Source organism: Convolutriloba macropyga, chromosome 9, assembly GCF_964194025.1.
Source record: "Convolutriloba macropyga chromosome 9, txConMacr16.3, whole genome shotgun sequence".
NCBI lineage: Eukaryota > Metazoa > Xenacoelomorpha > Acoela > Convolutidae > Convolutriloba > Convolutriloba macropyga.
In genome coordinates this window covers 16912096-16939147 of record NC_134476.1, presented here as the reverse complement: position 1 = coordinate 16939147, position 27052 = coordinate 16912096, and the positions used below count along the sequence as shown (strand labels likewise).

Below are 27052 nucleotides of genomic sequence, written 5' to 3'. Positions count from 1 at the left end.
ATAACTTGGTGGAGTAATAATTCCATTACCCGGGTCGAGAAAATTTATGTAAGAAATGCGCTGAAATGCGCTGATTTTTGAAAAAGTTCAACTCAAAAACCTTACTTAAAAATGCGCTGAAATGTGCTGAAATGCACTGAAGCTTTGCAAAAAACGCACTGAAAACCACTGAGTTTTCAAAAAATAGCTGGCACTGAGAATCGAACTCTGCTCTCCCGTGCCGCAGCCTTCACCCAATCCAGTTCGCCAAGGATTCCTGAACTTCTTCCTATTTAATTTAATTTTATATTAATAGACAGTTTAGGAAAAAATGCGCTGAAATTATGTAAGAAATGCGCTGAAAATTCAGCGAATTTCTTACATATTTTCAGCGCATTTTTTAAGAAAAAGATAAACGTTATATAAGGAAAACTAAATGGTTCGAAATTGAGGAATCGTTGTCAAAAAGCGTTTAAATCCACTAAATAATTTTAAGAAATGCGCTGAATTTTGAATACATTTCTTACAAAGTTTCAGCGCATTTCAGCGCAAAATTATGTAAGATTTTTGCGCTAAAAATTTTGAAAAATCAGCGCGTTTCAGCTCATTTCAGCGCATATCAGCGCATTCAACTCATTTCTTACATAATTTTAGCATATTCAGTGCACTTCTTACAAAATAATGCGCTGAAACGGCGCTGACATCTCGACCCGGGTAGCGATTACGAAATGCTTTTACTGGTGAAAATGATATTGCTTTAATGAGAACGAAATTAATACCAAGATAATATGGAGTTATCAGATAGAGGGGACAGAATAAAAGATAAAACTGATGGTAGCATAATAAAAGAAGATTCTAATAATACAATTTAATGTAAAATGGATGTTGGTGGAGTAGTAGGCTTTGATGCTGATAACTCAACGGGGAAATCGTAAAAGTGTGAGAAACAGAACAATGAAAAAGGAGAACACACTGTAGATAAGACAGTTGACTTTATCAATAAACAAAAAAACTCGTTCTCTTCAATATTAGCTCTGGAGTAAAAGATCCATTGTTAAAGAGTAACACGGTAGAATAAATAACTTTTTATGGTGATGAACTGAATTTAATTTAGGAACTGAAGTAGTCAGACATAAACTAACCTGAACAGTAACTTTCACTTCTATAGTTAGCGTAAAATTTGATGTGGTTTATAGCTTCAATTATTCAGTTACGAAAATAAAATTTTACACTGAATGAACTTGTACTTTAATTAATCATTACCTTAAATTTTCGTACAATCATTAATCGTTTCCTTATAAGAAATCAAATTCAACTTAGATAAATTTTCAATTATATTCTTAGACCTATAGATATTTTTTTAATTCTAAAAACGATATACACAAGAACGGGATGTCAAAAATCTCATCGAAACATCATAAAATCATGATTACAGTAATACACTAACATTAGCCTTTTCCAGAACAAAATGAGACGCAAATAAATTTAAACGATTCTATTTTCGAAAATGAAATTGTAGTATCAGATGATGCTGGTACTATATATCCAACTTGTGCTATCATTAGATTTGAACATTGTCGTATGGTCGCTTATAAAAGCTCTACAAAATTGAGATTTGTAGTGAGAAAAAAATAAAGAGATTGAACTTTTTCTTTCAGATTTTCAAATCTATTTGGTAAGTTACTTTCAAGTACTGGTGAAGATCAAAGAGGTTTTGTACATAAATACACTTTTGTTGGAAATAAGAGTGTAAGAGATATTCAATTTAAGATTGATAATGTTGCTGCAGAAAGAGGACACGTGTAAATGAGTATAAAGAAAAAGATAACAGAATTTTTGGTTTATGGTTTGGAAAAGATTAAATATGGTTTTTGTTCTAAACTATTAGTGACGATAAACAATAAAGACAGAGTATTGTTTTTTCAATGCCATGTTTGTTGTGCTTGCTAGTACAAAAAGGATAAATTGTAAAAAAGTAGAATTTATTGTTAATATAAAAGTTGACATTCTGTTGCCAAAAGCCACTAACTTCTTTTTTTTTTAATTTGGAATCCAAAATGGAAAAATGGAAAGAAGACAAGAGTATGCAATAGATGCAATTCAAAACGATCATGTAAGAGAAAAACCTCATCATACATATATATTTAAAATAATGAAGGTAAAAGAATATTCCTACAATGTTGGAAACTTTTTTATTGAGTTAGAATGAAAATTTACTATGGAAAAATGAAAATAAAAAGTTAACTCATAATTATTAAGACGTCTATAGAGAGGTAGCAATTTTTTTTATAAACTACAGTGCAGTTCAAAATTATTTCATTTTTGTATGAGGCATACAGCAATTGAAAGTTACTTTAAGATACACATCGACGTATAATTTTGAGGAAAACAAGGCGGCTCGTTAATGTGCGTTCGCACATGATGTTCCGACCCGAGCTCATCTGCATGTTTGACTTAACTGTCAACCAAACCCGGGTCGAGGTGTCACCGCCATTCAACGCAAAATTATGTAAGATAAGCGGTTAATGCGGAAATTTTTTGTAAGATAAGCGGTGAATGCGGTGACATTACATAAATCAGGCGGTGAATGCGGTGAAAAAACTTTATCGCCTCGTAGCGCTGAAATTACATAATTTCACCGCTGAATTTAGCGGTGAAATTACAAAAATTCACCGCTTCGAAAAAAAGGTCCAACTTATGTAAGAGAAGCGGTGAATGCGGTGAAATTACATAAACTCACCGCTCAACATAGTTGTGAACATACATAAATTCACCGCTTAGAAAAAATTGTTACAGATGTTTGAGATCAGCAAAGAATGCAGTGAATTTAATGGTGAATGTGAGAGGAATTGTTAGATTTGCCTTCCCACTAAAACTACCCCTTAATCTTACGTCTTTTTGACATTTTTTTCTAAGCGGTGAATTACGTAATTTCACCACTAGAGTAAGCGGTGAACTTACAGAAATTCACCACATTTCACCGCTAAAAAATGTAATTTCACCGCTAAAAAGTGCAAATCTTACAAAAATTCACCGCACATGTTTTGCAGAAAGTAGTGTGAATTCGATTTATATTCAAACAAAAATTAATTGAATTTAGTGAGAGATGGCGCAGTGGAAGAAGAAATGGATGACATGCAGGATGTGACAGGTTCGGACCCTTGTAAGGGCGGTGAAAATACATATTTTAGCGGTGAATTGTGGTGAACTGTTGTAAGACCACCGCTTAGTCTAGCGGTGAACTTACATAATTTCACCGCATTCACCGCATTTCACCGCTAAATTACGTACGAAATTTGCAGTGAAAAAACTAAATTTTCACCGCTTATCTTACGTATTTTTGCATTTTTTTCTCGAACAAATAGATGTTTGAGTTTTAAAAAATTAATACTAAAATCTTAATACTAATTGAATTACATAAAGCCATGCCTCATTACAGCGCTCACGATATCTGCCAACAAAAAGACTACGAGAAAAAACAACAAAAAGCAAAAAAGGAAAAACAAAAATTTCACGGCAGAAACCGAATAAATAAATTTAAAAGCACCCAGTAACAACGTCAAAATGCAATCAGATAAAACCTTAACTACACAAAATTAGTTTTTCCTAACTATACAGCAGATGGATGTTTTCCATGATGAGACTAGGTAAAAAGTCGACATGGAGAAGAAAAATGAGGTTAAAGTCAAAGATCAATCAATATTTCTTAAACCAAATAATTTCAAAAGTCAAATCCTTTAGCTTCTAACGAAATAATTCTTGATAAATTTACTAAAAAGTCATTATGAAAAAATTGGACCTGTCTTTGCCAAGACTAAGGCATAGGAACGGACTAAATACGAAGAAAATCTCAAAAAATTTTGAACAACTTACACAAAGACGCAGAAAATCTCAAAAAAGTACGAACAAAAACACAAATTATCGAAGCCATTAAAATCATTAGCTAATACCAGAATTTTAGGTAATTTTGTTTGAGTTTTCATTTATACTAATTCAGCTAAAATTATACTGAAAGAGTAAATAAGTTAGTTCATTTGGGCCACATTTGCAAATCATTGGGATCTGTTATTACCTGAATAAGCTAAAAGAAGAGAAAAAGAAACACAAATACACCACTCACAATTTTTTTTTATGAAAACGCATATTGTCCACAAACAAAACATAAGTTACAACATAATATCAGTAGACATGTTATTTTTTGAAATTCAAAGAATTGGATGGGACCTCTCAATGACGAGAATAAGTTACAAGTTGACGAAAAGAACAAAAACTGAAAAATCTTTGAACATTTATAATATCATAAATTTTCAGACAATTGGGTATAAACTGACTGTTTTGGGTAACAAAATTCATATAATTGTCAAATACAATTTTATGAGACCGGTCAGAACTTTACGGCTACCTAAAATTTAAAAAAGGTAAAAAACAGCAAACTCAAAAAAATTAAGCGAGAAAAGTGTCAACGCCATAAGAGATTGAACTTTTCAGTATAATCTCTTCTATTTTCAATTAAATTTTTAACAGCAGGGTGATTGTTTTTATTGTTACAAAATGACTTGAAAACAACAAATATAAACAAATATATTAAAACCACGACATTTTTGAGAAAACCCCTCTTATCAAAGACATTAAATTCAATAGTTTTCAACGGAATTAAATTAATAAATTCTGCATCAATGGATTAGCAATCGTACGTTTCATCCATCGGTAATCGATAACTAATCGCAATAAGTCGTCTGGCAATGAGAAATATATCAAAACCACAAAATTTCAGAGAAAACCCATAGTATCAACGTCATAAAATTCAATAGCTTTCAATGGAAGGCATTCAATACGCTAAATTTTGCCTAGATGATGTAAAAACAAGGATATTTGTCATTAAAAAGTTATCAATTAGACATAACAACATGTCATTGACTATGAAAACAACAACAAGTACAGGCAAAATCCAAAAATACAGTAGGAAAGTGCGAGAAGAAAGTGTCGACGCCATTTAAACCATAAGCATTTTTCTCTGAAATGTTTTCTACGATCCAATGAACGTCTTCTCTACGCCAATGGGAGCTGTCAATATTAGGATAATGTAATATAATTTGAAAAGAAACCAAAATTACTAAAAAAAATATCCAAAAATTAAAAAAAAATTATGAAAACTTGTGCACCGAAGTCAAAAAATCAATAGTTATAAGACAAAACCGCTAATTAGATAAACTGTTGCTCAATTAGAAAGAAAAGCAGTTCTGTCATTACTGAGACCGACTAACAGTTCACGGAAAAAAGTTTAAGATTGATTAATGTTCAAAGAAAATTTTCAAAAAACTATTTTTTGAAGAGTTAACAGCCATTAAACTCAATAGATTTCAACAGAAATCAATGAATAGGCTCAGCAATGCCACAATGTGAATACAAGGATGTTTTTTATGCCTAGGTAATCAATAAGACATCACAATATGTCTTATGACTATAGAAAAAACAAATACAGTCAAAAACAAAAAATTCTGTAGAAAAATTCGAGAAGAAAGTGTTGAAGCCACTTAAACCATCCTTTTTCTCTGAAAAAATTATCTATGATCCTTTGAAGGTCTTTGCTAAAACAATAGTAGCTATCAATATTAGGATGACGTGATAAGATTTCAAAAGTAACCAATAAAACGAAATGTCCAAAAATTAAAAAAAAATATCTTGTGGTATTGATGTCGTATAATCAATAGTTATTTGCTAAAACCGCTAATGAGATTAATTTTGGTCGCAGTAGGAAGAAGTGGGGGTCCTGTTTTTACTGAGGCGAACTTACAGTTCACAAAAATAGGTTTATGATTTACTAATATTAAAAAAAATCTTCGAAAATTTTTAAGCCTTAACAGCCATTAGAAGCCTTAACAGCCATTAGCTCTCCACTCACAGCACTAGATAGGTTCACTTAATGCTCATAACGATATCTATTGCACCTTTAGGCAACGAGTTTATGCCATAGCATTCTAAAACTTTAGTAAAACCTCAAAAAGAAGATCAAAATTTCATTTGAAATTACGAAAACTGAGATACGAATCCAAAAAAAAACATGAGCGATCGTTTGGAAACAAAGTTTTTGTTCATTGGGCTTCATTTGATTGTAAATAAGGTTTTTGTTTAACGGAGCCTTTATATTAAAAGTTACTAGTCGCTAGGTGACTTGAAAAGACAAAAAAATGCAATATTTTCGAAAAAAAAGAGCTCCCAAATAGAATTCAATTTTTTTTCGATATTAAACTTCCCTCTGAGATTAGAACTGGTCTTTTATCGCCTTTGGTCTATTAAGAACCAAAAATTGATTTATTTTGTGGCGTGAAATCTAATTTTGAATTAAAATTTTCGTAGAAAAAATGTTAATTCGAACAAAAATTAGGGTAAAAGTGAACAAAAGTGAACCAAATATCCCGTGTTCACACAAAAGTTCAATCCTCGATAACTCTTCGAAAAAAATGAAATTCAAAAAAATCTTTTTAATTTTGAATTCTACGCCGGATGAGCTTTTTAATGATACCACTCACATTTCTCTACGATGAATATATCGGTCGGCCAAAATTGACTGAACAAGAAAAACCATTTGAGTATATAGTTCCTCCCCCCACAAGTGGGTCGGAACAATAATTAAATTCAAAAGAGATAGCAGCAAAAAGATTGATATGGCAAGTCATGTATTATTTTCTATTATGTGTTACCATTTCCATTATGTTTAATATATCGATTATAGCAGCTTTATTGGGTACAATCCTTATATTAGTTACATTTGGGGGCTAAAATGGAGAAACAAATTTGGGTAGAGCTAAAGTCCGGCACAAACACTTGGGTCGAGCTTAATTCCAGCATCTATAACTTGAATCAAGTTAAAAATCGAGATGAACACCCAAGTTGAGCTAAAGTGTTTTCATGGACTGTTTGAGTCAACCATTGTATTTCCATAGCACATTTTGAACGTGTTTGGTCCTTTCTCAAGCCGAAGTCTAACCCTGGATAAATAACTAAATAAATTAAATAACTTTATAGTAAATGAGGAAAGAATTATATGTGCTTTATATGATTAAGATATGTCAAAATTGTGATCTTTTCCCTATGTGCCTCCAGCTTAGTAGGCGCATATTATCTACAGACCCCAGACGCACGTGCCATATTTTACATGACAATTTACTATTTAATAGCACGCGTTCTGTAACGGGGGGGGGGGACAACAGGAAAAGATCCCAAAATTGTCAATATTATTCGGGGTGAGAGAAGAACAACACGTTATCATAAAATGAAAACATTTTTAAGTTTTTTAACATATTTTTTATACTATACTACGATAAGTAAATATTTCGAATTTTAATTGAATTGTTTCGAATAATGCATGAACTGATCATGAACTCATCGTACTTGCTCTCAGCTGAAACATGTTCAAATGTTAAATGTATTTCAAATTGACCTGGCATTTTATCTCATTTGGATTTCTTTGCTAATCTTCGGTAGTTTGTTTATTGCTAAAATTACTGATTTCGAAAACCACGATATCAATTCTATTGGTGCACAATTTTCCTTGGATTTTTTCAGTCACACCATTTGAGTGATTCTCAGTATATAAGATGTCCATGTTCGTCTGTTTTTTTTCAATATCTAAAATGCAGTCTTATTTGAGCTTCATCCAAGATGACGAGAACAATCCAACATACATTTCATCATTCACTTATCAACATGAGCGGATGAACAATTTGGGTAGAACAATTTGCAGAGAAAAAGTGCCGACATTAATTGCAATGATACCCAACTTTTTAAATAAAAATGCGAAAATGTGAAATACCAATGGAAAAACGTGCTCTGTCACCGCCCGCCTGTTCAATTCTATAGATGGCAAAATTGCCATGTTATTGGAATCGGGCGTCAAAAGAACAAAACAAAAGTTCCTATGTGGTCATATTCCATAATACAGGGCCTTTTCTAATGTGTTTTAAGATCAAGTTATAAAACAGGGGAGCTGAGTTGATGATTATAGCATAGCGACAATGGAAAGTTTTTGTTCGTTCGTTGTCTGGTTTCTCAAAATGGCCTGCTAGACATTGCTACGTTTTTCGGAACTGAATCTGTTAAACGGAAAAAAAATGTCCGTCTCAATTTGGCAGCGACGCTGACAATACATATGGACCATTTTCTTATCAATAGATTACAAAAACATATATTATTGACAAAAAGAATCAACGACAGCCACATGTAATTTCTGCTATTCAACTGAATGAAAATTTACTCTAAATATGTTCAAAATACATGTCTTTCAGTTTTCAACTGAGGCCAATTTTTCAAATAATAACATTTAGTAGCTTATGATTAAGCCATTCAGATGGTATTTACAATCGTCATTCTTGTACATTTTAAAAGGTGTAGAAGATTAGCCTTGGTCTCAGCTATAATATACTAATAAACAACCATTAATTTCTGAACGAGATATGTAATAACTTAAAACGTAAAACATAAAACTCCGAACATTTTGTTAGATGAAAATAAAAAGTTGTTGAGATCAGAGATTTTATTTATATCTAGTCGTTGAGTGCATACAGAATAAACGCTCAAAAATACAGTTTGGTTTCATTTTTTAAGTACAATACCCTGTTATACTTGTTTTCACCGCGATTCATTAAACACATGTTCTAATCTGCATCATTTCAACCCTCTATCATTTCATCTACATACTTTTTTTTATGAAAATATCCTTTCCCAACTCTGTGCTAATCCTTTTTTGATTTTATTACCGAAATTCGGAATAAAACTTTAACGTATTCCTAATCTTTAATGCTAATAGTACTTACAGTGTTCAAAGGGATATATTTGGGGCGAAAAACTGCGTTATCATTTTGCTGGTCTGATTTTCACTCTTCGTGTTGAGGAATTTCGTTTTTCACTTGTTATAAATTGTCGTCTTCTCATATTTTCCATAGACAAAAACGATCAACGTCCTTATGTGGTAATTGTTGTTTTCCACTTCGTTATCTTTTTGTAATTAATGATTGTTTTTTCGTCGTTTGTTGGTCGTGTTTAACAAATGAATCGTCGTTTTTGCGTCGTTTCTTACATGTTGATTGTTGTTTTTTGCGTCATTTCGTACATGTGGAGCATCGTTTTTTTCTTCAACTTTTACAAACGGATTGCCGTTATTTGTACTTAAGAAAACGTCGCTTTTGATCAAATTTGGGAATATTTTTGAGATTCCTGAGAATTTGTGGGTCAGAATATGGTCTTTACAATGTGTCCCTAATGTGTACTTTATAGAAACAATGGAAAGTATTACTTGTAGAGAAGCTGCTGAAATTTATAATACAAAACCTAACATAACAAAACACATAAACACATTTAAAACAACATCTAACAAACATTTTTCCAATCTACTCAATTTAAACCGACTCAAACTAAATATCTTTCAAATCCACTCAACTTTGTTAGTATCTTTAAAAATTAAATAGAACTATTAAAGTGTCGGAAATCTTTTTCAAGTACAGTTAAAAATTTGACTTTGAATCTTTTCGAGTATGTTCTGAGTTTGTTACCCTCCTCCTTTTTTATTCTGGGCTTGGCGCCGGCAGTTGTGGAGTTTCCGTAAAACATATTGTAGGGGAATTGGGCGGAGCACTAGGGAAAACACCTGGCTCAAAATGATCTCTCCGAAGAAGACAAAACATAACCACATATAGAAAAGCTGCATTTCTGCTTTAGATCACTAATACATTCTCTAACTCCCACACATATTCTGTTTCATATGTGATGTCTTAGTGAAGAGATTATCAAAAAAGATTTACATGTAAGCCATCAAGAGTTAATTTTGAAAAAAAAAATTAAAAAATACGTATCAAGAACAACTGAATGGTCAAGCGGTTAACAGCTGTGAACGAGAAGACACTTGATTAAAGCAAAACTTCGGAAATACACCCGCAAAAACTCGCTCAGGGAAGTCAAAAATGCACAAGGAAGATATTATCATCTTCGAAAGAATTCTGAAGCAACTCAAAGGTACTTTTTTGGAAAAAAAATTGTAATTTCAATTCTTTTCAAATGATTCCAGATAAAAGTACACACTCTACTTCACTCAAGTTCAAAATGGTCTAACACCTGGCTGGCATACTGTGGGCCACTTTAAAAAGTCTTTCATTCTGGAGAAAAATTATTAAAATTTGGACAATTTTAATCTTATCCGGTGGCCAAAAAATTAAAATCAAATCCGTCACATAGGTTGAAAATTGTCATTAAGTTAGAAACCGAATTTTATATATATCTTATCTCAATAGTTAAGTATTGGTTGACGAAGAAGAAGGAAGAACTCATATGAACTTTTTTAAAAAAAAACAATCCTATAGTAAGACCTGAGCATCTGAAAAATTTTAATTCACTTAATCACCCAACAATCGAATAAAATTTAAAAAAAAGTTCAGCATCTTCTTCAAAATCAGCGCTTTTTGTGCATTGAGAGGAAGCGGTAAAAAAACGACAATAAACAATCACAAAAAGTCGATTTTTTTCAGAAGAAAGACGTAAGAGGCGACGAAAAAAGACAAAAAAAACGATAATTCCTTTCAAGTAAAAGACGATGAAAACAACGAAGGCGAACGGAAGCGAAGAGAACGACAAAAAAGACGACGAAAAAGAAAAAAACGAAGATTTCTCACATAAAAAATTGTCCTTTTTCGTCATTATCGGATTGGTTCATGATTTTCTTCTTATCGGATTGGTTTGGAAAATTGACTCGTTTTTCAGGCTCAAATTTTTTAAGGGGGATTAAAAACTTAATTGTTTCGTGTAATGTAATTTTTTTTCACTTTCTCGTGTTGATGACTGTCAGTTGGCTACATTAAAAGAAGTCCGACAATGTTTAGTTTAGACAATTTTACTTTAGAAACCAGTAAGCCAGGACAGGTCAGGGATCTCATTACGCGGTCAATGTTCAAAAATTCAAATTTCAATAAATTTTGCGTATTGAGGAAACAAAACTATTTTGGAAAAAGCAATTAGCCTTCAACTGAATTGCTCATATTTTTGTAGTAATTGATTGAGACCAAACCCAAAGACTTTCTTGGGCAGAGCTATGTGTAATATCAAAACCAAATAAATTTCAACTTAATCCACAATTAGTGTCGCGATGGTCATTTCCAATCAACCAAAAATATGGGTCGGGGTTGCCATCATACAATTTTTACAGTCATAGAACAAATATCATGCAATGACATATAACATTCGTGGCGTACACTTCTGTTGTAAAAGTTTCAAATCATCCTTTGAATATAAATAGAGCATTGCCCACTCTGAATTCAGTAGATTGATTTTACCCTCTGACATTTTGCAATTTTTCAAAGCTTTTCGATGAGTATGCTTTATTGTTCACACTGTTGATGTCTTTTTAGTCTTTATTTACTTTCAAATTGTTAGTCAAATATATCTGAGAAAGATGAAGAAGATATTTAACATTCGGCTAGTCTTACGATTCCTAATTGCATTGGTTATTTCCTCTTTTTTATATTATTCATTTAACGTTCTCACTTCTAATTCTCATAATCTGCCGACGAATTACAATAATCAGCAGTCAAATGGCATTGATGTGAGTAAAAATTCGGCAAACAAAACAAGTATTCAAAGTATAATAAATATTAACTCGGTTTATAAGCCAAGCCGTCATCATCCAAATGTACCATTTACCGAGTTATCACTTTTGCAGCAAAAAATAATCATGGCGCCCAATTGTAACCTCAGCAATGCGGAAAACACAGTTATTTTAATTGTTCTCAACCGAATGAGCAAATTCCTGCAACGTCAATTTATAAGAACAACGTATGGAAATTTATCCTCATTTCAAAACCAGGTCAAATGGAATTGGAAAATAATTTTCATAATTGGCAAACCAGTTACTCGTGATGAAGAGCTTTTTATTCAGGACGAGTTCACAATTTTTGGAGATTTACTTGTGACAAATGTCGCCGAGTATTACAAAACCGTGCCGACAAAGAAACTGCTGATTGCTTTCGATTACCTGGACAAAAAATGCCCTAAGGTGAAGTATTTGGTAAAGACAGATGACGATGTGTATATTCACATACCAAAACTGGAGAATGCAATTGAAGGCATGTATTTTATCATTGAGCAATTTTTGTCATCACGTCGCCAAACGTACAATTTGATCGAGTAAATATACGCGATTTTTAAGCATTATCTGCGCCCATGTTTTAAGATTAGGCTTATAAGAATGTATGGTGTCGTGGTCGATAGCAAAGAATTCAATAAGTTGAATACTAAATTAAATTCTGAACTGAAAATATACAAATATTAGATTGTATTTATAGTAGTTATCTATGCGAAATTATACAGAAAAAATTTAGAATAGCTAAAAAAAATTTGCATGAGTGTCATGTGAATAGATCTTCACTCCAAATCCCGGAGGTGATTTTCTATTTTCATCAACATTTCATGAGAATCATATATGGCTTGGGTACAATCGAGCTCATTAGTTGGAGGTCGATGGATGTTAGAATCAGGTTTCTGTTGGTGGGAGAATTTATTTCTGACATATGATTGATAGGTCAACAAGATAATGATAGCGCCAAAACAAAATTAGAATTGAGTTTAATTTTGTGACCATTACTTATCGACACAGCAATAAAGATCGTCAGGTAAGTTCTTCTTTCATTCTTTTAAACTTTAATACAGAAAACTTCCAAGTTTCTTGATGTTTCTCTGAAACCATCACATCCTCCCTCCTTTCTTAAGCAACTTTGTGGGTATAGGTTCTCCAAATCTGTCGGGACGTTTTCTGTTTCTTGTTGATGTTCGTGAAGGCTCTGAGGTATCGGGTTGTTGGTGTTCTGCAGATGATGTGGCTGCAGAAGCTTCACCTTGAAGTGAAGGTCCCATATCTGTGTTCTGAAGTTGTTGTTCTGATTGAGATATGGTCTCCTCCACTGCTGGTTCAGTTTTCACATTGTCCTCGTCTAGTCTCGCAATTTGGTTGTTGCTCATTAGAATAGTCCGTGCTGAGTTTTCGGGCTGTATGAAAGATGTGTTCAAGCCCTTCCTGATGATAAAGGTAGCAGGAACTGTCTTTGTCTATTCGTAGGCCTTGAATAGAATGGGTTCGAACAAGTCAAAATCTGCTATTGCTGGTAGTCTCACTCACGTCCCAACAAGAGTTTCAGTTTTGCCCCTCGTCTCTGAAGTGCTGCGATGTGTCATCAGTGCACTTTGCAGGAATGCTCCAAATGTCACATTTAGCTGGGAGTGCCCACGCTTGAAGTGCCCGTTTCACTGTCTGAACTGCTCTTTCAGCTAGTAAATTAGCTCTTGGAAGATAGACGGGTGATTCCATTTTCTTAATTCCCAGTGATATACACCACTGTTTAATTTAAGGTCACCACTTACAAATTCAGGACCATTATCAGATACTAAAACTTTTGGTATTCCGAATCTTGCAAAGATTTGACTAATATTATAACTGTTTCTGACGTTCTATTTCCCGTGGGGAAAGCTTCTATCCAACCGCTTCAACAATTACTAAGATATTGTCTTGGTCCTTAACATAACCCCAGTCCATGTGGAGCCGTTCCCAAACGTTGGCTTCTGGCCACGTAGAGACTGTTTTTCCCAGGCTAGGCCTGTTCTTTTGACAATTCTTACATTTACTAACAAAGTGTTGAAGGTCTTGGGTACTGCCAGGCCACCATGCTAACATTCTGACTGATGCCTCAGTTGCATTCTTCCCGGGATGTGTCTCATGCGCTTTTGCAAAAACCAAGTGTCGTAATTTGGATGGTATGAAAAGAACAACTCCTCTGAAGATTATTCCATTATGTAAATTAAGTGCGTCTTTCTGTTTTTCAAATCCTTTTTCCGCTTCTGAACATTGTTTCTAATTGCCGCGTTTGATTCGTTTCAATACGTCCTGGAAGATTCTGTTTGTTCAAGGTTCAGCTTTGATTTTTGCTTGGGTCAGCAAATCACTCTGGGCGAAGTAGATGTTATTGATTGCGAAGCACACTCGATCGTTGTCCGATTCGTTTTCGTCAAAATCCATTCTGCCCAAAGCATTTGCATGAGGTATCTGCTCTAAAGGTGTGTAGTTCAACTCATAGTCGAAACCCATTAGAGCTATTTCCCATCTTGTGATTCTCGCTGATGCTGTCTTCGGGATCTCCTCGTCTGGTGCAAAGAGATATTTGAGTGGTTTGTGGTCAGTCTGTCGGGTAAATCGTCTCCAAGAAGGAATTGCTTAACTCTTGTGACCAAAAACACAATTACCAGTGCTTCCCGCTCTATATTCGAGTAGTTTTGCTCCGCTGGAGTCAATTTTCTCGATACATATATGACTGGATGTCCTTCTTGCGAAAGAACCCCGCCAATGGCTTTTTCAGAGGCGTCACTAGTAACTGTTGCTTCTTTTTGTAGACTATATGGCTGTACTAAGGTGTTAGGACATTTTTTTTATCTTCAAAGGCTTTTTGTTGCATTTTGTCCCATAAGAAATCGCTATTTCTCATGTTATTTAAGGGTAGCATTTTTACTACAAAATCAGGAATCAATTTTCCGTGAATATTAGCTAGCCCAGCAAACGATTCGAGTTGTATGTTGTTAGTTGGTGCTTTTGCATTTTTTATTTGTTCAACATGTGTGGGATCTGGTGCTATTTCCTCCTTTGAAATGGAGTATCCCAAAAAGCTAACGCTACCGACTGGTTTTGAGTTAGATTTTTTCTCATTAAAAGCAAAATTTTTCTCACGTAGTCGGCTCTTGACTGCAAGCATTCTCTTGTCGAACTGCGCCTTGGTAGTTCTATACACCAATACTTTGTCTTGAAAGATCACAAAACCTTTGATTCCTTTGAGTGTTGATTCGATGCAATTCTGGAAGATTGAAAAAGAGTTTTTCAATCCCTGAGGTAGTCGGCACGTCTTGAACAGTCCCTGAGATGTGTTCATTGTGCATATATCTCTTGCTTCTTCGTCAAGTTCAGTTTGATAGTAGGCATCTGAGAGGTCAATTTGGCCAAAGTATGAGGCCCCATGTAGGTTGTGGAATATCGTCTCCATATCTGGTGTTGGGTAGTCCTCATCCATGACCTTGCCATTGATGTGCACTTTCAAGTCCACTTAAAGTCTCCGTTCCTCGCTCTTTTTTCTCTGCCACACCACTGGAGATGCATAAGTGACTCCTCCTTGCTGTACCGGTTCAAGGATGCCTTGTCTGACCATTTGATCCAGCTTCTCTTTGACCTTGTCTTGAAGAGGTTGAGTTATTTTTCTGACTTTGCAGAACATTGGCTGTGTTCCTGGTATCGGCTTCAGATGAGCTTTTTAACCCTTCAGAGCAGGTAGGTGCTCGGCTGTGATGTTGTTCACACGGTGCGTGGGTAGAAGGTCTCTACCAAGTAGTCCAAATTCTTTATCAGACTGCACAACTGCTAGTTGCTTTTGCGTGAGCCCGCTTCCGTAAGTGATCCCGGAAGCGTTAAGTAAGTGATCCCGGAAGCGTTAATTGATGACCATCATAAGCTTCGAGATGTCATATCTTACGATCCAACTGAGGTTTACCGAGCTCACTCCTCTTTTTTGATGATATCACTGTGCCATCTGCACCTGTGTCTACCTGCATTTTTACTTTGCAGTTATTAATTGAGATATATTCCCATGTAACAGACATGCTAAAGACTTGTTCTCTAGTATAAAACATTCCGATGCTGGAGATTTGTGCTCTGAAGAAATATTTTCTCCTTCGGAAAAGTTATTCTGTTTATTGTACTTACCTAAATTTGGTTGGGGTCTGCTTCTACACATTTTTGAGAAGTTTCCCAACTTTTCACAGGTGTTGCATTTTTTACTTAGCGCTGGACAGGGTCTACTAGACTGTGGCTTACCTCCACACCTAGTGCACATGTTGTTGCTTTTATTAGCCGTAATTTTTTCATTCGGTTTTCGAAAGGTCTTTTTTAATTTGAACCCAACTTCTTCTTTCACAGTAATGGGTTTATTACCTGATGAAGAACTTGCAAAAGCCATTGCTTGACTTCTGAACTGTACGCTCTCGGTCATTTCAGTAATTGCCATTGCTGGTTTTGCTTTCATACCGTCTAGTAGTCTAAGTTTTGCTTCAGGGTCACTCAAATCTGAGATAAATTTTATTTTACCAACTCCTCTTCGGGGTTGACCTCTGCTTTCAGTATTTTCGAAGTCACAATAGCGTGCTTATTCTCCAAGAGAATCTAGGAAGTCCTTGTCTGACTCCCTACACCTTGTATTATGGACAGAAAGAAGCCCTTTCAGCCGTTACTACTCTCTCTTTAGGAGAAATATAATTTTGAGTCGCCAATCTGTAGTCTTGATACGGAGTTTCTATCAACTTCCTAGGACTCATTAGGCTCCTAGGTTTAATAATTGCATCTTTCCCGCACATACTGAGGAAGAGATTGGTTACCTGTAGTTCCTGTACAGTACCATCGGTGTTGACCTCGTCCTCTATCTTCTCTGCGCGACATTTCGCCAGAAAAGATATAATCCACGCTGTAGCTGATTCTGCATTCTGTAGATCCAAATTTGTCTGTCTGTAGCTGGTCTAGACACCATTGTCGTGATCGATAACACGGGTCAAAAAATTCAGTTAGTTGAACTTTAAATTAAATTTTGAATCGAAAATATAGAAAAATTAGTTTGAATTTATAGTAGTTATCTATGCGAAAATATACAGAGAAAACTTAGAATAGCTTAAAATATTTCACATGTTTGGCATGTGAATAGATCTTGACTCCGAATCCCGGAGATAATTTTCTATTTTCATCAACATTTCATGAGAATCATATATGGCTTGGGTACAATCGAGTTCATTAGATGGATATCGGTGGATGTTGGAATCAGGTTTCGTTAGTGGGAGAATTTATTTCTGACATATGATTGATAGGTCAATAAGATAATGATACCTCCAGAACAAAATTAAATTCGAATTTAATTTTGTGGCCATTACTTATCGACACAGCAATAAAGTTCGTCAGGTAAGTTCTTCTTTCGTTCTTTGAAACTTTAATAAAGAAAACTTCTAAGTTTCTTGATATTTCTTTGAAACCATCACATATGGACAACACTGAGAGTAGGAGAAACTACTTCAAGTGGATATTTCCGTCACACTTATCCACAATGCTTAAATTTTGGCAGTCTTGGATAATTATGACGGAATATTGTCACTATGTTCCGTGTATTGCCGTCACATTTATACAAATTTTTGAACGCAACCTAATTCTGCGTTTGTAATTTGTTTATCTCAATCCGCTTTCTTAATTGTTTTGACTACTACAAGTTACTGATAAACAATTAAATGACATTTTGGTATATTATTAAAAATAAATTTCGTGGAAAAAAATCCCATAACAGTTCGTGAACATTGCTTACGTTAAATGCCTATAATTGCTTCGGAATTTTGTCACTCGAGTCCGCGCCTCACCGTCACAATTATTCACATTTCATAATTGTGACAAAAAATGCCAAATATGTCCGCTTGAGGCAAAAATTAGTTAAAAATAACGACCTACGTTTGTTGACGTAAAGTTTTAAAATGGTGTACATGAATTTAATAAAATTGCTCTTTTTTAGAGATTGTCAGTCCCGAGTCATCTCAGATAAACAGTAAGGCTTTGGACTTCTGAAGCCTGGTAGCGCTGTCTAACGCTCCACGTCTTCGGGACTGTTGAATAAAACGCACTTTTTACGCCTATAAAAATAAGTGACCATATCAAGAAAAAAACAAAAAAAACGAAGCAATTTATTTAACCTATAGTTGCATGTGGCAATTGCCAGATACCAAAATTTTCTCTGGGTATGGCAAGAAATCTGAAATTTGTTGGCTTTTCATTTGAATTTTCTCAGATTAAAATGGGAAATAATATTAGGAAAATTCGACGAAAGAAACTGAGCATTTCAATATCCATTCTAAATATGTCAAATGAAATCAGAGTTTGCATCGAAGTAACCCAAAGATTCAACTTCCTTCATCTTTTTTCCTTTTCATCTGTCATAACTTTAGTAATATCCATAAAGCTTTGATGATTGACAAAAAATTGTATGGTTGAAAGCTAATTAAAACTATTTGGTCGTTGGAGGGAAATAAGTTCTCTGGTAATAAAACATGTAAAACAATCTCACGATTTCAACTTGACCTTTTATAGAATTTATTGAGACTAATAGAAAGAAACTTAAGAAAAATAAGAACCAACGTAAAAATGAACAAAAATTTATCCTCTAGAGTTATTTAACTCTCATCTGAAATTGTTTCTCTCTCCCAAAAGGAAGCTCAAATGAGTTGTGGTAAGGTGAATTTAATTTTGTACTGATTAAAAGGTTTCATACTTAATTGCAATGTAGTCAGTCATTGTGTGTTTTCCACTGCATGGTGGATCACCACTGTAGAAAGCAAAAAGTTCACTTGCAGAAATTATCAACTGATTGATAAAGAAAGAAATGCAAAAGTTTCACTCCAAAGTTAAGGAAACTGATGATTTTTGATGCTTCGAGAAGATATGAAAATGGGCTCTGAGGAAACAACTGGCTCTAAAGATATTTGCATAAAGCAACATGAATAAATGACCACTCGTTTTGCCAGTAACATAGTATGCGTTGAAAATGTCAGAAATAACAAGGAAACGGAATATGTTTCTGTGATCAAAGCATACAACTCTCGTGGTAAGCGTTGTTCACAAGCGTTATTTAGGGATTCATCTATTAAGATTGGTTGTGAGATTCACTTACAAACAAATCCATATTTAGGGTCAAAATACTCCTATTGCGATATTTAAATTTTAAATATTTAAATTACATCCTCTGACAAATCCTATATATTAAATGCATGACAGTTTATAAGGCACTGTGTTTAACGGAAGGCGAAAATGAATGTTTAAGAAGCCTCTGAAGAGCATGTTTAAGATCTCTCGCGCAGCATGATTAAGAGGGCAGATTGCGAGAGGTCAATGACCGCAAAAATTGCTCTCGTAAATAGTCAATGTCCGAAAAAGCGCAGACTACAAGCGAGTCATTGACCTAAAAGCAAAAAGAGTCAATGACCAATAATCCAGCTGCCAAAAGGTTCAAACGCCGCACAAAAACAGGTTGCAAGAAAAGTCTTTCACCAAAAAAATGTCAATTTGAAATAGATCCAAAGAGAACGTATTGCTATTTTTGGCCTTTATTTGATTTCTTTTTATTTCGTCGACAATATATCAGTTGCGAACATATAAGGTTAAACTACTCTATTTAATCTCTCTCAAACGATCTTTGTGGCATTTATTTTAGTCTTGTTGGTCACTTGTTATGCGATTTTTCGCTTGACCGACTTTTCGTCTGAACCATTTGACTTTTCGTCCTCAAAAACAGGATAAACAGGTAGCCGGGCGTTAAGTTCTCTTAGAGCCTCTCAGCTCATTAGTGTCAAAGTATAAAAATTCACAGAAACTGTTTTGCAGACTTGTACTTATGGTGTGGAGGGCGGTTCTTAGAGATTGACTCCCCGGACATAGGCCTTTCCCACTCCCCCCCCCCCCACCAAAACCCCATCCCTGCACATCGTTCAGGCCGTAAGGGTCCCGGGCATTCAAAGATCTCCCTCCCACCGTCCCCCCACTGCTGTTCCAATCCCTCCCCTATTGTTGCTCACCCGGTGCGTCCCACTGCGCTCACCTTACGCCCCTTCAATTATGCTGAAACTAGCCGTACTAAACCATGGCTGGCTGCTGACGAAGTCAACCGCTCGCCGGTCGTTTGAGAGCAATTCGCTCGACGCTTGTCGTTGATGTCTTTTTTATTTTGAGAAGAATTGTCAACAAATCTCTCTGTGAGTATCAAAGATAGATTGGAATTTTTCAAATTATTAGCTTTAGGAGATAGCACTTTAAGAATGGGTTCAAGAATGTTTTCATTTTTTCGTTTTGTCAATCCCATTCGCTGTTATAGTTATCAATCGCGGCTTTTATTACTTTTAAGCTACTGGGAATGCCGTAGTTTAAGTTTAAAAGTTCATTTTGGAGTTTTTGAGCCCAAAATATTATTTTTGGTGTTTTTACGGCATTTTTCGAATTTTTTGGTGGACCGAAATTGAGGCTGGTTAAAGTTTATAAAAGTCTTTTAGAAGACATAAGTACTTTTTATGACCATTTTGAAAGCTATCTGTTTAGAACTCAAAACAAAAACACGAAAACTTATACTAATTTTTTTTACATTTTCAAGTTTTTTAGTAGTTTTTGTCATTTGAGTTTTTCCCTAGGTGTTAAGGAACCTGTTCTAGGGTTTGATAATAGATTATTGCAACGTTTCTAGTGGCAACGGAATGATTTTCAAAGTTTTAACATCAAAAATCCTAGCATTGTTCTCACAAAACTCGCAGTTTTCAATTTTTTTGACATTATCATTATCCAAGTTCAATTTTTGCTTGTTTAAAAACTTTATTTAATTTTCTCTATCAATTTTTAGGTTTCTCCAGCCTCAAGAGCCAAAGAGCCTCCCCAATTGTTTGATAATAAATTGTTTCACAGTTTCTGGATGTAATGGAATGGTTTTCAAGATTTTAACATCGCAAATGATTAGCAGCGCTCCTATCCACACATGTTTCAATATCCCTTAAACATTCAGTATGATGTTTTCTATGCATTTTTAAAAAGTTCAATGACCGAAAAGCTGTAATTGCCAAAAGAGTCAATGACCGAAAAGCTAACTTTGCCATGACGGTCATTGAACGAGAGGCTGTCCATGACCGAAAAGCTGCGTTTGCCAAAAGGGGCAATGAATAAATAGCCTAGGAAGCAAAAGAGGTCTATGACCGAAAAGTTGTCAATACAAAATGATTCGATGACCGAAAAACTGATTATACAAAAAAAGTTCAGGAATGAGAAAAGCTGATCCATCGCAGATAACGACGGAAAGATTCTCCAGGTAAAGGTCTTCACCGAAATAAAAATGAATATGGAAAAGGCTCCCAAAATATTTTGTTCCGATTCTTTTATTAGGCGCTATTATTTTGGCGCTAATTTTTTAAAATTCGCCTTAGTTTTTCAGCGTGTTTTTCGTTTTACATACGTCGAGATTGACTTCTGACTTATCTCACCCTCTGTTTCAACTGAATGGATTTTTTTGTTCCACTCATTGAATTAGGTAATGTAGTTTTTTCTCTCTTCTCTCTTTCTTGTCTGTTTTCCGTCTCTCTTTTTTCTGCCTTCCTTTTCTATCTTTCTTGTCTGTCTTTTTTCTCTTTCTTTCATCTCTTGTTTTTCTGTCTTTCTGTTCTATGTTTCTTATTTTCCTTTCTACTTTCTCATTTTTTTTCCTCTTTTTTTTCTCGCTTTCTTTCTCTCTCTTCTTTCCTCTGTTTCGTTTCTCTCTTTTATCTATTTCGTTTCTCTCTTTTTTTGTCTTTTTTCTCCTCTTGTTTTTCTCTCTCTTCACTCTTGCTTTTCTCTTCTTTTTTGCTTTTCTTTCTCTTCGCTCTTTTTCAGCCTTTTCTTTCTGTCTTTAGTTTCTCTATTTCTTTACTCTCTTTAAATTCTCTGTTCTTTTCCCTTTCTTTTCTGTATCATTTTTTCTCTTGCTTATAACTTCCTTTTGTCTTTGTTTTCTGTTGTTCTCTCTTGTTTTCTTTTTCTTTTCTGTCCTTCGTTTCTGCGTTTTCTTTCGCTGTTATTTTTTTTCAATTTTTCCCGTTTTCTTCTTAATTTTCTCTTTATTTGTGGTCTTTTTCTATCTTGTTGGTTTCTTTATGTCGTTCCTCTTTATTTCTTTCTTTTGTTTCATTTCGTCTCTTTCTTTTCTCACCTCTTTTTTGCCTCTCTTTTTTTTCTTTTCTATTTTTTCTTCCTTTCTTTTATCTGTTCTGTCTATTTCTCCTTCTTTTCTCTCTCTTTACTCTCTTCTTTTTCTCTTCTTTTTTTCTTCCGTTTTTCTTTTCTTTTGTCTTTTTAGTCTTTTCTTTCCTTCTTTCATGTCTACTTTTTCTCTGTTTCTTGTCTGTTTCTTTTCCTATTTTTTGTTTATCAGACGCTCCTAATTTTGATGTTTTGAGGCTCCTTAAACATGCAGCCTAACTTATTTCATGCGTTACGCGGTATGACATGTGGAAATTCGTTATTTGTCTTAACACAAGTCTTAGCGAACCTTAAATAAGCGAGGCAGCAAAAAAGTAATTGAAGAAATTGCTGGTATTTAGGGTAATAGACTCAAACTAAACACATCGGTAACGTAACATAATACCTATTGCTGTTAGACGAGGGGCTTGTGTATGTGCCCGAGGTGGTACGAAGAAAGGTGAGTTATTGAACATCCTTTTTGAAGAATATTCTTATGATGCTTTTGCTGGCCTGCTAGTTATTTTTCATTTGTGAGGAATAAAAAATACCAATGAACAATTTTTGTATTGCTCTTCTTAGAGAATTCATGTGAAATCGAAATTAACTATATCTCTCAAGAAACTAGATGTTTTTCTTTAAAGCACCCCCTGAGCTCAAGCGAAAAACTTGCTGCAGTTGTTCACATTATATCTAAAAGTTAGAGATAAAATGTTACGCACTTTGGTTTAATACTAGGTGACAGAGAGCATTATAATAATCAAGTCGAATTATTCCTTGGAAATTTGACGAAAATTTGGCAATTTGATTTAAAAAATGGCTCACGAACGCATTTTTTTGCAATGCAAGTTTGTCTTGCATATTACGTGGGAAATGCTTTAAGGCCTTTTAATTGGTAGAACAAGGGCAAATTTCAAAAAATTGTATTCATTCAATTGAACCTATGCAAATTCAATAGAAAGTTAACATTCTTCTATTGTTCATAAAAACTGCTCAAAAAAAGTAGACAAAATTTTCTGTTGGCATAAAGTCTCCAATTTGATATTGCCTCCTGCATTATGAAACGCTGACATTAAAGGATTTTACATGGGACTACACTAATTAATGCATACTGCAAATTTCTATCCGGACTTTATCCTGGTGTATAAATCTAGCGTATTTTCAATGAGAAAATTAACAGCACAAATAAAAACTTCACTTGTTAAACTGTTCTTTTTGCAGAATCCTTTGTGGAGCAAACTGTTGTTCATATGTTTTCATCGCTATTTGAATCGACTGTAAACGAACAGAATTTAAACTCCTTTTAGTTGTAGAAAGCATTGTTACTGAAAAAATCGAGACAGCTAAAAGTCAGTTTTGTGAAAGCGTCAGTTTAGTCACACGTAAAATCTGTGCCATTTAATTAATATTTAAAACCCTTGAATTCACAATATAAGAACTTGAAGTTTGAAAAAAAAAATCCAAGCTCGATCAAGTTGAACACATTGACCTTGGACCAAAAATACGTTTCTAACAATGAAACATCAATTTCTATTGGGGTTGAGCCCTATCCCCAATTTTTCCACAAATTAGAGGATTTAAATTTCTATCCTTTATAGCTGGTTCACATAAATTGTAAAGCAAAGATAAGTTTAAAGTTACTTTGAATGTTAATTTGTTTGTTAACTTGTATATTGAGGCTTGCCTTTGATCCAACTAAAAACACGCTTTCTGCTAATTGAAAGTTGTTTGGTAACACAAGCTCGACTTGATACAGAAGTTAAATAGCTCAATGACACCGAAATATAGAGACACAAAAGAGAATTGACACCAGAGAAAAATTTCCGAAGGACAGCATGCAGCATTCTTCGATGTATTTTGGCGCCCAATGCCGGTCAACGGGCACACCGCGTGCACCGAACGTGAGGCAGAGATCCCTATCCGAAAACCCTCACAGATTCTTGCCAAAATTCTGCTGGGGCTTCCTTGCTATGTATTCCGGTGAGCTCGTCCAAAAAGTGAACCAAATTTGTCCCTACCATTGCGAAGGATTTAAAAGCAACGAGAATTTTGACAAAAATTCAACCTGTTTTTACAGGTATGAAGACAACTTTTTCGGATCGTGTATTGCGACCATGCCCAATGTCTTCACGGAGCAAATGTCGGCCTCGCTTGGATTTTATAAAAATTACGGTCAGACGAATTTTTCAAATCCTGATATTGTGAACAACTTGCTTGTTGTTCACACCAGAAGTAATGGCAATATTAGAACACAACGTGGTCTGGACTACAGCTTTTTCAATAGAACCAAAATGGCGTCTCAGCAAAATGACATGACATATCTTCACGGTTTATTGAAGAAAAACAAGATATAAAATGATATTTTACGATCAATTCATTTGAATAATACATTGTTACAATATTGTATTCTGTGAAAAGTTTTCTGTATTCTATGAAATTCTGTATTAGTATCTGAAAACCTCATAAAAATATTATGTAGATTCAAATCACGCGTGAATCTGAACAAGATGAGGCCTCGGATCCTAGTCCCAGGAAATTTCAGAGCTGAATCTTCGCAGTCACCAAATAACTGGATAACTCAGATCTGAATCAGTACATATCAAGTCCATTGATACGCATTTATGAGCATAAAAATTTCAAGAAAACTTATTAAATCATGATATTGTACTTGACTGAATAAAACTTTATTTTTTCTATGATGAGACAAAACTCATATGAAATTGAAATTTTCAATCATACCAAAAAACAACCATGCCGAAATGGCATGAAATTGCATTGTGTGTTACTATTATTCCACTAATATTAATTCCTTTTCTAGCCTTTCCTTTATTTGTTACTAGAAAACAGAGGGTGAAATCTCAAAATTGCTCAAATGAAAAGAGTTCAAAATAGGATAGATATTGCAGTCGCTTATTATGTCTTGCAACTTATGTCGTATTGTCTATTAGCAGCTTCAAATTATGTCTGTACGACGAATTTAAGTGTTACTTTTTTAAGACTTTTGTGCAAAATTTTTATGTGTTGTGCATTAGTTGCGAGGTTGGCTCCGTTTCCATTAAATTGTCGTCTCCAGAAGTGTCTTTCACACAGAACGCCTATTGAAGGCCTTATGTGAAGTTATGCAAAAACTTTTAATCAATCGACAAATTTTAGCGTTTAAGTATTACAAATTTTAGTACTTATAAATTTCAGTATTTTATGTATTTGAAATTTTTATCAGCTGCATATAACGCAGTCAGTTTGGCCCAATTTCAACCTCTAAACCAAAAACACTTTGTTGTTTCAATAAAAACTATGGTGACACAATTTGACACAATAATTCGACAATTGATTTTAATTAAAAAGAACTCTGCGTACAAAAACAACCCGATCTAAACTCCATTAACGAATCAGTACTGGACATGTCTAAACGCAATTCCTCATCAGTACTGATCCATGCACTGTTTCATGTCGGTTTTCTACTTGCCAGACATGCGTTCATGCTGATTTCACTTTTGCTATACTTGCGGCAATTTTGATTTTCAAATGCCAGACTGGGGACAATTCTAATTTTTCAATTGCCAGACTTCAAACAATTCTGTTGTTTCATTCCATTGGCTACAAACGTTTCTCGTGTCTAGCAATTTCTCGGATCGGCGAGAGAATCATCATTGTGTTCCAGTTTTAACTATTGTTCCTGAGTTCGATACGCTGAATTACTGGAAAAACTCATTATGAATATTGTATTCTTCTCTATTTTTCAATTTTTTTCATTTTATTGTGTTAAACATATAATGTGACACTAACTCAAACGAAAAGGAACAACCAAATCGACATGCCAGTCATCAGTCAATAAAATGGTTTTTTTTCTCAGTCATCAGTTTTGTAAAGTTTCTTGAGTTTCTCAAAGCTAAAAACTATTCAATAAACGAAGTAGAACCCCTCAAATGGACGCCCACGGTAACGTCAGCCGTTTCATGAAGTTCATTTTTCTTCTTTTTGATCCTAAAGTATATTCCACAGATGGTTTTTTTGTTGAAATTGGAAATTGTTATTTCCACTTTTGGAGTTCTGTTTAGTTTATGACTTCAAAAATTTTTATTCGTCCAAATGTTATCTTTCTTTGGTTTAAGATCCCACCATAGTCGTCAGATATGCAAACTGGTTTTGTGTTAATGAAGTGTCAAGTTCAATTGTTTCCCAGTGACAGATTTGAAGACTATCGTCACCCGGGCCGAGGTGTCAACGCTAAAAAACGCAAAATTATGTAAGATTGGCGTTGAATGCGTTGAATTTATGTAAGATCTACGCTTGAGCGTAGATCTTACATAAATTCAACGCATTCAACGCCAATCTTACATAATTTTGAGTTGAATTTTGGCGTAGATCTTACATATTTAGCGTTGAATTTTAGCGTAGATCTTACATATTTAGCGTTGAATTTAGCGTAGATCTTACATAAATTCAACGCATTCAACGCCAATCTTACATAATTTTGCGTTGAATTTTGGCGTAGATCTTACATATTTAGCGTTGAATTTTAGCGTAGATCTTACATATTTAGCGTTGAATTTTAGCGTAGATCTTACATATTTAGCGTTGAATTTTAGCGTAGATCTTACATATTTAGCGTTGAATTTAGCGTAGATCTTACATAAATTCAACGCATTCAACGCCAATCTTACATAATTTTCCGTTGAATTTTGGCGTAGATCTTACATATTTAGCGTTGAATTTTAGCGTAGATCTTACGTATTTAGCGTTGAATTTAGCGTAGATCTTACATAAATTCAACGCATTCAACGCCAATCTTACATAATTTTCCGTTGAATTTTGGCGTAGATCTTACATATTTAGCGTTGAATTTTAGCGTAGATCTTACGTATTTAGCGTTGAATTTAGCGTAGATCTTACATAAATTCAACGCATTCAACGCCAATCTTACATAACTTTGCGTTGAATTTTGGCGTAGATCTTACATATTTAGCGTTGAATTTTAGTGTAGATCTTACATATTTAGCGTTGAATTTAGCGTAGATCTCACATAAATTCAACGCATTCAACGCCAATCTTACATATTTTGCGTTGCAGTTTGGCGTAGATCTTACAAATTTAGCGTTGAATTTTGGCGTAGATCTTACATATTTAGCGTTAAATTTTAGCGTAGATCTTACATATTTAGCGTTGAATTTAGCGTAGATCTTACATATTTAGCGTTGAATTTTAGCGTAGATCTTACATATTTAGCGTTGAATT

At 34.4% G+C, this 27052-nt stretch overlaps 2 protein-coding genes across 7 annotated transcripts in view; both read left to right on the top strand.

Moving 5' to 3' along the window:
- The first annotated feature begins 8488 nt into the window (after positions 1-8488).
- LOC142345645 (beta-1,3-galactosyltransferase 5-like) lies at positions 8489-24438 on the top strand. 6 transcript variants are annotated; one of them, XM_075397810.1, is made up of 3 exons: positions 8489-8630; positions 11398-12086; positions 23606-24438. In XM_075397810.1, the coding sequence occupies exons 2-3, from the start codon at positions 11417-11419 to the stop codon at positions 24169-24171; spliced, it is 1236 nt and encodes a 411-aa protein (XP_075253925.1). In that variant the 5' UTR covers positions 8489-8630; positions 11398-11416; the 3' UTR covers positions 24172-24438. The 6 variants fall into 6 exon arrangements, with proteins under 6 accessions (XP_075253925.1, XP_075253924.1, XP_075253923.1 ...); XM_075397809.1 differs by having other exon boundaries at positions 11373-12086; XM_075397808.1 differs by having other exon boundaries at positions 11261-12086.
- A 27-nt stretch (positions 24439-24465) lies between these two features.
- Positions 24466-27052, top strand: part of LOC142345644 (cytochrome b5-like) — a 287355-nt gene continuing 284768 nt past the window's right edge. Inside the window, exon 1 of the mRNA XM_075397805.1 lies at positions 24466-24472. The gene's annotated coding sequence lies outside the window, so the exon portion shown is untranslated. The remainder of the gene's footprint in view (positions 24473-27052) is intronic.

What these genes read in the sequence shown, in the direction of transcription:
- LOC142345645 (XM_075397810.1), top strand. Translation starts at nt 11,417, where the DNA reads ATGAAGAAGATATTTAACATTCGGCTAGTCTTACGATTCCTAATTGCA. An exon ending in ACTGGAGAATGCAATTGAAG is followed by an intron (nt 12,087 to 23,605) that starts GCATGTATTTTA and finishes ACCGAAATATAG; the next exon opens with AGACACAAAAGAGAATTGAC.